The following is a 13,997-nucleotide window of genomic DNA, read 5'->3' as shown; positions in this document are numbered from 1 at the left end:
TACAAAACAACTGCCAAAGTTTAGCTGCCTAAATGTTCAGCTGTATGTACTAACGTTTTGATAAACCACAAATAAAGATGTAATAATAAACATATTTTGTTTTCCCTTTTTTGCCGTATACAGAAAGGAGTTCTGAGTCAGCAGGGACAACCGGTACCAGCTGAAGCACTTCCCGCTTGTGCTGCTCACTCCCCAGGGGCTTCCAGTAACAGCATCTCACCTCTAACAACGGCGTGTAAACCTGCATTGCTCCGCCACTACCTCAAAAGGGGCAACGAGTACTGGCTTGTAGGACTGCACCCTATTGGGCATCTAGTAACAGCTTGTGCTACTTACAAGCACATTAAAACCAGTACTAAAGACTTTGCCTATGCTTGTTATTTTGCGAGAAATCACACTAATCAACAGGAGGTGAAGAGTACAGCTGACACTGAACAATGTCAGTGGAGGGAGAGCTGCAGAGCTCAGGAGTGGAACGGATGCAGCTAGGAACACGAGTGGGGCGGCCCTGGTGGTCAACAGGAAGTGTATACAGTACAGTGCTGCGTAGAGCACTCAAGCAGACGTCATGAGTGGGAGGGACGCAGACGTCAGAAGCAGATGGGAGCGAGACAAAGGGCTTAGTGAAGAGCCAGCATACACAGGTGTGCGGGAAAGAGTTAAAATTTACACCGTTAGGGTTGGAGGGCTGCATCTCTGTATAAACACATAGGACCACCGCAGTAAGTGGTCTGCAGGTCAGAAGGGGAAGGGTGCAGCTGTGAAGCAGCATGCACAGCGTACAAGGATCTTCAAGTCAGGAGAGTGAGGTGAGCAATATTACTAGCCAAGAAGCAAACAGGTGTACAGTGTCACCCTTATTAGGGAAAATGCACTAGCTAGGCATGCAGTAATATCTGAAAGGAGAAGGTACTCCTCGGCCCGAGTGTAGCTATCGGAATATGACCTTGGCCAGCGCCCCAGTAACTAGATTATGCTCTGGCATGTTTCACTGCACAAACACCATGAGTGTTGCTTACCTGGAACTTGTCATCTCCAGTAAGGCGTGAGAGCTCTCTGAATTCGAGTTGGATGCTGGTCACTTCAGCCACAGTGCTGTCCGAAGTCCACCGAGGAGGGTGGGCAGTCCCGCGGCCAATGTTTACATCAGAGTAGGGAATTTTGGATGGGGTGTTAAATGCAGGCATCAGACGGTTCCCAATATCTGTCTAAGAAAGCAAACACCAAGGATTTATAAAGATCATCATACTGAACATGCATCACTGAAAATAAAACAGAGGCAATTACTTCTAACCTTATTTAAAATTTTACCACAGATAAAAAAAAAAGTATCTTTACTTTTTATTCTAGGGCAATTTAGACCACAAGTACCTCTGGTGCACATGCACAGGAATCCGTTCCCTCGGAGGTGGTTGATAGGATTAATGAAGGCACAAAAAGTATCTCATGTAAGCAAGTCATAGGGAGAGACACCTTCTCTTACTAATCAGCCAAAACTGGGTATTGGGGAAGAAAGAGTCTTCAGTGTGAACGTGTTATTCACCGGTTGCAGATAACGGCTTTACTCATATTTATTTATTCATAAGTGATAATCATGCCACCTTATATCTGGTGCCAGAAGCAGTATTAAAGAAAATGGGCCCCATAATTAGTAAGTTTTCTCAAATGTATGAAAGGTCCCACTTCAATGAAGGCTTCAGGTCTTCATGCCACAAGCAGACACAATGGGATCTCTACTAGTCGGACATTGTTCAGATTCTTCTAAGAGACGGGGCTTACAACCAAGGGTAAAGAAAGTATTACATTCCTGAGGCAAAGGCGAGTTAGAGAAGTGATTGCCACATTTCTATGAAAATCGTATGGACTGGTATGCTCATTTGCATATTTGTCTTAATACAGCAAAAATAGGTATAAGTGAATAGTTTGTTCTGACACAATTGTCATCAGTTTTCTCAGAATCAACTGCTACTACTACAGGAGAACATTATGCATCAACTACAAGCACTTTAGCTCTTTTTTTGAAGATTTCACAGGATGACAACCCTCCAATGAAGAGATGGAGTTCCAGGCCCTATAAGTGCATTATTGAGCAACATATTTTTGATTTTCTTTATTTCTCAGAAGTTGGGGCTTCCAGCAGAAGCGCTTTCGAACCCTGTAGACAGCACTGATTACCCAAGATTGTCCCTGTAATCAGTGAAAATATAGATATTAAAGACAATTGTAAATTTGCACTGCAGCATTTAATTCTTAGACAATTGTGATCAGTTGTATTCAAATGTACGAGCACCCGCAGTAAATGATGTCACAACAGGCTCTCTAGTCATTTTTAAAAAAGTTTAATAGGACAACAATATTCTGATGACTGGAGTGATCGCGTCTCAGACCTTGGGAGAAGTTCCTGAGAAACAGATTTGATGCTCTTTCTTTCTTAGAAGCTGTGGTTTCCCAGAGTATGTTGCCAGAACTCAGCTTTTAGTGCTGACCACATGAGAAGGTCAGGTGCAACTGAGATACTCCACTGTGTACAACTTTTGAGAAATATTCTTGCTTCCGTGGGGAACCCTTTGAGTTGGATTACAAAAGGTGTGTTGTGATGATATTCCCTAACCACAATGGCCAATCTGGAAGCTGTGTGAATAGCAGCCTTAAGCGGGTCAAGGAGAAGAACAACAGTGATATGATACAGACAATTCCAGGAAACTAGCAATATGCATTCAGACCAGTAAGAGCAATTATGGACAAGAGTAGTATGGGAGATGCCTGTAGAAAGGAGGAAGTTCAGAAGATTTCAGTCATCTACTGCAATAAAAACAAAATAACCTTTATTGTGGTCAGAGTTATGAAGGAAACTAAAAAAAAAAAAAGTAAGTCAGTCTCATTGTGATAAACTGGACAAAATCCAGATTAAACAGGAGAAGAAACTGATTTAGAATGAAGATGTACGACAAATTTGTTTGAGTATTTTACAGACAAAGAGGTACAGAAATGAGGCATTGGTTAGATAAATTGGAGAGATCCAATGAAGACTGTTTAAGCAAACAGAAAGGCAGCAGCAGATTTCGAAGAGTCACGAAATTTCAGACAAAAGTGGGGTATTAAACAGGCAAACAGGTTAAGGCATTAAAATGGAAAAAACAGAGTTCCCCATGGAAGAAGGTACCAGAAGCAGGAAGAGAGCCTTTTGTGTAGAGCTTTTTCTCTACTCAGAAAGTCAGAACTTGACTCTACGAAACGGGTGAAATCTGAAAAGTTTGGAGAAACAAGGAGATCAAAAAGAAGAGGAAGAAGGGAAAGGAAGAAGAGGATAGAGAAGCATGATCAAACAAAAGTAAAACAAGGAAAAACTCATTGTTTTCTTTTTCAGAGATTAAATAGCAAGGTCATCAGCACTTAGAATGTCAGGCAGTCATTGGGACAGTGAATGGTTAATTGAAGCGAACAGATGTCATTTGTCATGAGTTTGACCAGTGACTGGAAAAAAGATTCTTTAGCAGCTTTCTATCTGGATGTGTAGTAACCTTGAACAGTTAAAAACTGGGAGAAATAGTAAAGTGTTTTATGCTTAGAGCACAAGGAATCAGGTGTCAAGATATGTAGCACATACAAGACAGATCAAAGCAAGCCAGGACTTGGCAGGTTTGAAGGGTCTCAGAGGAGTAAATGAGTTATGTGAATTAGGAAGTTTATTAGAAAGAAGAATGGAACCATCCTCTGAAGAGAGTTTAGAAATGAAGTGGTTTAAGTAAAAAGAGCACATTAGATCACATGACAAGGAGAAATATTGACCAGAATTTAAAGAAAGAATGAATGTTGGTTTATAACCCCCCAAAGCATGAGAAGGACAAGACAACATGTAGAAAAAAGTGGTCATAAGGATAATGAAGAGGGCAAACAAAATAAATAAAAGAAATAGAGGAGACACAAGAATCAAGGATAAGGTTGAGAGTTCCTCCATGGCAGTGAAAATGAGGAAGAAGTGATGAATCAAAAGACAGCTATGTCTTCTAGAGAAGGATCTTGGGAAATATTAGAAAGATGTAAATTAAAATCTCCAAAGATAAAGAGAGGGATGGCAGCAGGAGTGCAGGACAGAATCATCTCTGGGTCTCTGGAAAAAAAAGTAAGTGAACAGGAACATAACAAAGGACTAAAAGTACAGAAAAATAAGATGACAAATACAACATAATGAAATTCAAACGAAAACAACAGGAGAGAACATGATAGCAGAAGGAGTAGGAATCCAAAATGAATAAAGACGAGCCCTACACCCCACCCCATCCCCAAACAGAAGACGTCAGTGGTGAGGTGACTGGAGTAAACATAGGCAGTAGTACCTAAAGAAGCAGATAGTATCAGTATATGACAACCAAGTTTCAGTAATACATAAGAAATGCAGCATAAGGGATATAAATATCAATATCTGTATACACACACACACACACACACACACACACACACACACACACACACACACACACACACGCGCACACACGAGGGGTGTGGCCTAACAGGGGACGGTAGAGGACAAGGCCTGCCAAGACCTACTTGGGTAACCACATTACCCTACATTATCTTGACGGCAGCACTGTTCATACTGGTCCTGGACTGCTCCATTGATGAGGCAAGCCCGGTGATGTCCCAGGGATCTACCTTAAGGCAGGTGATGTGGAACTGTGCCTGTCATTTAAGAGGGCAGTCGGAGGCACTGGCAGCCCTCAACATTTTGAACAGGTGCAGCAATGAGGCTGGGATTACATGGTACCTTGTGTGCTCGCATTCAAAACCTTTTTGAAGAGGTTGCCGCCTGTGTGCCTGTACAAAGCACAGATACTTAGGCTGTGGCGAGGATGCCTCAAATAACAAGGACCTATGATTTAACAGCTACTTCTCAATATGTGGAGAATTTGGGGCTTTCAGGATGTTGACGTGGAATAACTAAGTGAGAATGGTGTCAAAAACTTGCATATTCACTCACTCACTATAGACTCCCCTCAGTGCGATAAGCACTTGCTCCAGAGATCTGTCTCTAACCTGCATGTTTCTTATGCCTTAACTGTATACACTGAGAGTGATGAAAACTTGTACTAGTTTTCCCTGTTGAATCTGTTCTGCTGATAATCAAAATCTGCACTCGGTGCCTTCTGTGAGAGTGGGAAGCTTGCTTTGCTATTGCCATACTTTACCAATTCTTTGAAGAAGCAAAACCTGCACCGCTGCTGCCTCATTTGTATGAGTCCTATGAAGGGGAAAGCTTGCACTGCTGCTGCCTACCTATTTATCCTCTGCAGCATGAACGCTTAAGATTATTTCTGCCCAAGGTGTACCTGTTCTGTGAAGAAGGGGGTTTCTACTACTAAATGATGGTGCCTCTACTGCTTATGAAGAAACCAGGATATATAGTATGCACTTGCAATGCATGCCCTCTGAACAAAGACTTTTCCGCAATATTTGCTATGAAGCACCTGTAGTTCTAAGGAAGTTCCTATCCCACAGGGGTACTATTCGAGCACCAAAACATGCTGAAGAAAGAGAGAAGCAGGGTCTGTTGTTTCACATGCCGGGGAGACAACAGTAACACAATTTTAAGAGTTTAACAAAGGGTGAAACATAAATCATTAAATAAGACACTAACACTATGAAAACGTACTCATAAGTATGAGACTGTACAACTAACTAAAGTAGTATTCTTGGATGATGCTAGTTATGGAGCCCACAGATAAACCATACAAGTAGGTTACATCACCTTATACAAATACTTGAATGTATGGTAATTCTGTTAGAGGTTTGGCTCTTCCGTACAGGTGTGTTGTCCTTCTAGTATGTCTGTGTGTTTACAAGCCCTTTAACTCCTCTTACTGCCTATTTAGTAGGTTAGCTACCTGTGTTGTACCTGTCCTTTATGAGAAAGAGAATCGTGCGATGTTCCTTCTGCTACAGCCACCTCCCCTTTACTTATTCTTAGCTTTAGGAAACGATGCATTGCTCCAGTCTATATTGTACCTTTGTTGTGTTGTGGAGCTCAGTACAAACATTTCCACTACACAGCATGAATCCTCCACAAAACAAATGAGACCAGAGTTTAGGTTTGTTTTATGTGTGAAACAAGCAGTTTTTTAAGTTGAGTAGATGACTAACATTTTAAAACATACCTGAAAGGGGACACCATGCCATGTATAACACCTTTAGACAGTTCTGGCATTTTAACCAGCATCACTTTGCATTCTGGGGCTTTGAACCCCCTAAACAAAGTGTTAAAGCAAAAACACAAGCCCCACAATGCAATATGCTATTGAGGGAAAAAGGAGGAATGGCTGCTAGGTCATAGTTAAGGTCACTGGAATTATGCGATTGTGTGACTTGTGTGAAATATGCTGCAATTGTCACATAACCCATTATCTGCTAAAAGATTTTAACAATGGCAGGCGTTTTGTCACGCAGAGGAGGGTAATCTTTCAGTAGATAATTGCTGTATTTAGGTGTTAAACAGATACTATAGAGGTGAAACCATTGCCCATACACTGTTAACGTGTAAAAATGACAAAATAGTAATACCGCTTCAAAATGTGCCTTGTTGGCCATATAATTTGCCCTTTCCTACTGCATAATTTAGTAAACCCTGCCACATAACTTGGTCCTTCATCGCTTCATAATTCCACAGGGGCTAGTCATAGTGCACTTTACCGATCAGTGAAACGCAAAATAAAATTTAAGACCTGATGTTCCAAATGTTTTCTTGAGGGTTAAACCGCCCAATGGGAGATGGGGTAAACAGACTTTCAAATGGAAGTAGGAACATCTCAATAGTAATGGGTTGATATAAACACTTCTTGCTGATAAAACGCCATGCTAAAACACATTGGATCCCAGAACAATGCAAACCATAAAGCCACTATGAAAGGAAAATAAATGTGCTGGTGCTCCACTTGCCAAGCGCCTGCTTGTGACCCTGGTTTCAAATGGTGCAGTACGTGCAGCCCCACAGGGCCACAAGTGGTGGGACGGGGCAGAGGCAGTGTCACGTTGGCCTCTAGCATCTACCGACTTGTGATCAGCTGTGGCTGAGACCAAGGCATAAAGAGATGGTGACCCAAGCCTCCGTGGGATGGTCTGGTCTGTGTTGCGCTAGCAGGCTGGAAGAGATCCTTTGAGGCGATGCTTGCCAGACAACCTCTGAAGCTGCAGAGCCTGACGAGTGTCCAAAGCCTGGTGGAGAACCCGGAGAGCCGTGGGTGCTCGAGCCATGGGAAGAGCACAAACTGAGACATTGAGTCAGTCCTCCTGGAGAGTGCTGATGTCCTGTGCGTTCTGGGCCCTTGCATCATGCAGCTTCTAGGCAGCGTTTCAGGGCCTATGGGGCTTTGTTAGTGCATGTCTCATCCCTCACCTAAGCTGGGACACATTACGATCTGGGGACCCTCTCTGCATAATGGGTGGGCGGGGGGGGTTAATTTTGATTGTTAGATAGGCAGTGAGTCCCACTGGATCTGTGAAAGGCTTACTCCAGTAAAGGCCCCTCCCCCAGGGGCTGTCTGAAGGAGGGAGGCATGCAGGGGTTTGTACTGACCCTCATGTTGCTATGTGTGTTGACCACATCCTGCTGCCATGGATGGGACCTGCACAGTTGAGCACTTCTATGTGGAATGTCTTTTATGGATTAATCTTGAGATAATCGCTGTGCTGACTTTAGGTGGGGTGCAGAGGAGAGAAGGATTTCTCTGCTCTTGCTGAACTGTACTGTTTAGCTTTTCTGCGGACAAGGAGATCCCTGGAAAAGTCCAAGCCTTGAGCCCCTAAGCGAGGCCTCTTGCTTCTGCTGTGACCTGCAGTTTACCTGTGATTTGCACTGGGGCCCTTGCAACAAAGAAACCTAATCCCTTCATCCATACGAAGCTGGTGTAAGAAAGGAGGGGTGGGGGATCTCCTTTCCCCAGCGGAGATAGCTAAATATCCCATAGGGCCTGAACTATTAACACTTTCTCAGAAAGTGATTCTGGTAAATTGCTAATGCATGTGCAATGGTCTCGATGGACTTCATACTGCCAGCCAAAACAAATAGAACAAGAGTTCAGTACATTGTTATCCAACTCAGTAAACAGTAAAATGTTAAGGCTGGAAATACATTAGGTATGTAATGGTGTATAAGATAGACATCACAGAAACCATCATTATTACTACAGTTTATCTCCAGCAGTTTGCAGTACAGTCCAAGTACCATTAGACATAATTAATGGAGGGTACCATTTTGAAACAAAGCAAAAAAACTGGACAGGGTCTAGCAGGCCAAGATGGGACGCTCTTCCACGAGCTCTTGGCTTTGCTGCATATTGGACAGTGATCATCTGTGCTGACAGGGCCATTTTGGGTTCTTGACAGCACCCCCTCCCCCAATATCCTTATGACCAGGAGTCCCTCCAGGGCCAGAAAATCTCCAGTTTCCAACATAGTACCAGGAGTTGGGACCACTGCAGCGGTGCAGCACGGATGAGGAAAGATGGTGGGTGCATAGTTCCCATGAGGGCTGGGGTACGGAGAAGGGCCGCGACTGTGTGGGGAGCCCCGCCTACAATTCTACTATTGCCTTGGCCTCACTGGTTGTCCATCTGATAGGGGCCTGTGGCTGAGAGGAGATTGGTGGGTCTGGTGAACGGTCCAAGTGAACCCTTGGTCTTCCACTCCCCGACATCCTGGCTTTCCACCGTACTTGCACTTGTGTCTCTTGGTTCCTTGTCCCAGGCTCCTACAAGTTCTGGATCAGCCTGAACTTGTTGTGCTGGCGCCAGGGGAGCTGCAGAGCCAGACTCTGGTGCTGCGCTCATGTTACAGCACGGGCCTTGCCTTCAGAGCACACTCTCCCTCCTCAGACAACCTGCCTGCCCAAGGGCTAGTTGGCTGGCCTCATGTGTGAGCTAGAGGGACACACCAAGCTCCAGGTGCCTTGTACGCAGCATCTGACCTCTGCTGGAGTGAGCCTTAACCCTCCAAGTGGTGCCCCCAGATCCTGGACCCTTGGAAGTGATATTAGAGCTGCTGCTCCTGCCTAACCCTAAAACATGGGACTTAAAACATTTTTCACCAAAAAGTGCCTGAGAACCATCAGACGACAAGGACCTATCTGCCATCCGATCCGCCCAAGGTGCATCACCTGTGGGCCCAGTGGCAGCAACCGCAAATCTCAAGGAAGGCTTTGGAGGGGTTGGGGGTGTGGGGGGGGGGGGGGGTGTAAATAATTAAATAATAATTTGTTTTTAAAAACCCCAAAACATACCTGTCCCGGTGCCACCGCCAGCTGCCTCGCTCCTCTTCTCTCCTGTTGGTGTCCCAGCAATCCATGGGACACCAGCACAGACTCCCCACGCAATCCTGGCACTGCTCTCATGCTATACCCAGCCCCTACTATATTTAAATATTGATTTATTTTTCAGCTGCTGGCTCTTAGCCAGTGGGGCAACGCTTCTTCGCCATGAGTGGGCCTGACTTCGCAGTAGCTCCCACTATGGTTTTTTCCGTAGCAGCAAATCCTGTTCAACTGAACCTCTCGACAAAGGAAAGCAGCCTCATGAAGCCCTCGTCGGCCACAGCTTTGTACCACTGGAATGATTTGATTTCGTTCAGCAGATCCCCGACAACGACGCCACCTCCTCCTCCTCCTCAGACACCTTGCCTCACTGAACTATACCTTCTCAGGAACTCTTCTTTAAAATTTCTTCTGAGCTCAAATGTAAGCCAAGGCCGTAATGCAGCTTTTGTATCTGACAAGCGCTTTATCGTGGTCAGCCTTAACTTTTGGCTTTGCCCCGCATGCTTGCATGACCAGATACCTCCAGTTGGCATTTCGATCTTTTAGGCGCTATTTAGCATTAACAACTTAAAAAATTCAAAACTCCAGGTCTACTGATTAGATTTCATTTGTTTTGGTGTGTTAGACTCGTCAGCTCTTGTCGTGGTTTGCCCTGTCTTTTTGCTTCTCACCTCCTGATTTTGATCCTGTGCTGAATTTAGTTTTTGCTGGCTTTAGGACTCTGGGAACTTTACCACTGCTCACCACTGCTAAAGTGCAAGTGGTACCTGTCTAAACTGTATTGGCGATTGGTTTATCCTTGACTGTCATATCTGATTTACTAGTAAGTCCCGACTAAAGTGCATTACGTGTGCCCAGGTCCTGTAAATCAAATGCCACTAGTGGGCCTGCAGCACTGAGTGTCCCACCCACATAAGTAGCCTTGTAAACATGTCTCAGACCTGCCATTGCAGTGAGTGTCTGTGTGTGCAGTTTTAAACTGTTATTTCGACCTGGCAAGTGCACTCACTTGCCTGGGCCAAACATTCCCTTTTACTACACATAAATTACCGCTAAAGTAGGCCAAAGGCAGCTCCACGGGCAGGGTGGAGTGTATTGTAAAAGGTAGGACATGTACTGGTGTGCTTTACATGTCCTGATGATGAAATACTGCTAAACTCGTTTTTCACTATTGCAAGGCCTATCTCTCCCATAGGGTAACATGAGGATTGCCTTGAAATATCTTTTAAGTGTAATTTCCCTTTGGGAGTACACAGAGATATGGGGTCTCTGAACTCACAATTTAAAATACATCTTTTGATGAAGTTGGTTTTTTAATTGGGAGTTTGAAAATCCCACTTTTAGAAAGTGGGCATTTTCCTGCTTAACCATTCTGTGCCTCTGCCTGGCTTTGGAATACACAGCTGGGTCAGGATGACAGTTGGGCTGTTTGTGCATTCACTCTAGACAGTCATACAAAGGGAGCTGAGGTGTGTCCTGCATATCCTGCTTGCCCATAACCTGGCTGATGGTTCTTCCTGAGCTGGTGTGGGGGAAGGACCTGACACTTGCACCTGAATAGGGCTGTGCTTCTCCCCACACAAGGCAGTCCCCAACCCCCTGGAGTGTGTCTGGGGTCAGGGCAGAGAAAGGCAGGGTCTTGTGCAAAGACTTCTCTTTGAGGTTTTTCTACTTCAAAGACAAAAATGGGTATAAGTACTGGACCTCTGACACCACATAGTTAGAACACTTCTGGACTGAGGACACTCTGCCAGGAAGAAGAGCTGGATGCTTTAAAAGGGACTGCCACTTGCTGCTTCGGTCCTGGGAGTGAAAGGACTGAACTTTGCTTTCTACGCCCTGCTTTCCAGGGTTGTCCAAGGGTTTGAACTGAGCTTGCCTCCTGTTAAGATGTCTCAGGGACACCAAAAGACTTCATCCGTCAGTGCCTGAGCTCTGCTGAGAGTCCTGACTTGCCAAGTGGTGCCAACTCCAGTGTCTAGGCCGTTGGAAGTGTAAGTTGGTGACCTGGGGGTGAAAAATTGATGAACAGTGGCTGAAAAACCGACACAGCGCCTGTCCCACGGCTGAACAAAGCACTGGTCTTGCAGGTGCAGAATCAACACAGCACCCGTTTCACCGCAGCTACATCAACACGGCACATCTGGATTTTTTACGCATCGTCTTCTGGCGTCAATTTTTCATTGACCCTGCACCAGAGTAAGGAACAGAGGAGGGTGTCTGGAAATCGATGCGTCACCTTTCCCGCGAGGAAAGAATCAACGCATCACCTCCCCTGCACAGTAGGGAACCGATGTATCGCCTCTCCTGCGAGGAAAGAATAGATGCATCACCTCCCCTGCACAGTAAAGAATTGAAGCATCGTTTTGCTTTTTCGGCGCCTCACCTCCCCGTGGCCTGTATCATCTTTGTTTTTGACGTATCCCAGGTAGTTTGTGCTAAAACTATACAACCATTGATTCCTATGGATTAAGGCTCACTTAAACTGTTAAAAAGTTATATCTTTTGTATGTTGGATTTGTGTGTGGACACCCCTCCTCCCCCAACTAGAGACCCCATTTCTAACATGGTGTAATTTCTATTTTTCTAGATTGGTTTGGGATTCTTCATGTGTTGTGTTCACTTTCCTACTGGTTGAGTGCTGCATAAATAGCCTAAATATTGCCTCAAAAGTTATGCTTGGATGCTTTAGTGTCAAACTACCAGAGGGTCAAGCAAAGAATAATTGAGTGACTTTTGTGACTCACCCAGGCAAGGATTGTGGTTGTTGCCTGAGTTGGGCTTCTGCAGTGTCCCATTCTAGTGCAGCCTGTGATGTCTTGAGCTGGGGTGGGGTGGGGTGGGGGACGACGACAGACGAGAAGCAGTGAAGTAGCACTCTTTGTCCTTTACGACTAATACAACATCTCATTACTTATTATGGAGGCCCCCTTGGTAAAGGTGCTGTTGAACTAAGAACAAAGGCCGGACACCCTGAATCCTTGGGAACTGCAGAATCCTACGATCTATTGGGCACACATCCCCAAACCTGCTCCAACAGGCAACTCCGGGCTAGCCTTCAGCTACACGTGCTGCCCACTATCACAACCCAACAGTGCACGCAAGGTGGGGGCTACTGCCAATGAAGATACAGTGTAGGAACTTACATCCATGGGCACCCGCCTCTCAGAAACCTTGAAGACTTTGGAGGATCATGTGGAAGATATTGAAAATAGGGCACAATGCTGCCACCTTTGATATGTTGAATTCCCTGAAGGAGTGGATGGCTCTGCTCTGGACCTCTTCCTCGAGCAATGGATCAAATCATAGAATCCTACGGGTCAGCTCTCAGTCTGCTTTAACACCGAGTCTGCCCATGGGTCTCCGACACAGAAACCTCTCCCTGGCCCCCTTGTGCCCTCTTATAGTGAAGACAATAAACTATAAAAACAGAGACATGATTATTTGGGAAGCCTGCAGAGTGGGGGAGCTTTTGTTTCAATCACATCGTATGATGATTTTCCTTGCCTATACTCAGCAAGTACAGCAGAAATCATATGACAAAGTTAAGCAGAAATTCAGGGCCCTCAAACTTCAATACATGTTTATGTACCCAGCAAAACTTAAAGTGATTCATGATTCCAGTCCTTTTTACTTCTATACCCTGGAGGCTGCCTGGGACTGGGTGGCAGAGCAAAGACTTGTCTGACGCAATAAAACATTTTCTTTGGGATCATCAGACTCACAAAAATTCTTGAGCCAGATGGAGAGCTGATCGGGGAGCAGGAAATTGCACAGATGACAGCAACTGACATTGAGGACACAGGCTTCCTTGAGGATACCAGTCCTGGGATCATCCACTGCTGGGCTCACTATGGGAATCGTTGTCTCCCAGGAACATAGGTCGAGGGCTTCTATGGAAATAAAAACTGTTGTATAATACTCTGCTATGACCTAATAACGTTTATCCGTCAGCACCAATGTATCCTTTGCTATGATGCTCCTACACAGATTGCATTGGAAAATTCTAGTTGAACTCGCATCTAGCTTTTGTTCTGAGAGTGACAGATGCTAGTGGCTGGAAGTGTGGGAAGTAGGCTTTTTGGGGGGGGGAAGCAATTACATGCGTTAGCCCTCTTGGGCTGTCAGTTTACTTATGTTGACTGTTTTGTTTTTCAGACATTTCTACACAACACATCATCTGTGACTTTTTGATGCCCCATGGACAGACCTCAGACACCCCACTGAGACCATCAATCATTGTCCTATGAGCCCACAATAGACCCCGACGAATTCCGAATCATGACCTGGAACGTCAATGGTCTACATGACCAGGTTAAGTGCGGAGCAGCCCTGCGCTTCGCAAAATACTACGCCCCAGCTCCCTTACTGGTACAAGAAACCCACATATTAGGCAACAATTGCTCCCATGTGGCTCAGTATGGGAATGATAGGGTGTACCATGCTGGGCACACAAGAGGATCCAGAAGAGTTGCAATCCTATTTCATAGATGATTCTCTCTGGTTGTCTCCCAGGTAATGCCACACTCACTGGGCAGATACATTTTGGTTGAAGGTTCTAAGTGTGTAAGTTCCTCTTCCCTTGGTTAAGGCCACGCTGGAGAGGCTTAGAGATATGGTGCTGCAATCACCCCAGGGAGCCACCATAATAAGGGACAAGTTTAATGAAAGTCTGAATCCTGAGATAGACTCCTCA

At 45.1% G+C, this 13,997-nt stretch overlaps 1 protein-coding gene across 1 annotated transcript in view; it reads right to left on the bottom strand.

Annotated features, from left to right (window-relative positions):
- The window catches only part of MAN1B1 (mannosidase alpha class 1B member 1), a 307,182-nt gene that overhangs the window by 113,280 nt on the left and 179,905 nt on the right, over positions 1-13,997 (bottom strand). The window contains exon 8 of the mRNA XM_069241459.1: positions 1,020-1,208. Within this exon, the coding sequence (XP_069097560.1) occupies positions 1,020-1,208 (189 nt within the window). The remainder of the gene's footprint in view (positions 1-1,019; positions 1,209-13,997) is intronic.

Source organism: Pleurodeles waltl, chromosome 6 (assembly GCF_031143425.1).
Source record: "Pleurodeles waltl isolate 20211129_DDA chromosome 6, aPleWal1.hap1.20221129, whole genome shotgun sequence".
Taxonomy (NCBI): domain Eukaryota; kingdom Metazoa; phylum Chordata; class Amphibia; order Caudata; family Salamandridae; genus Pleurodeles; species Pleurodeles waltl.
This window is presented reverse-complemented; position numbering and strand designations above follow the sequence as displayed.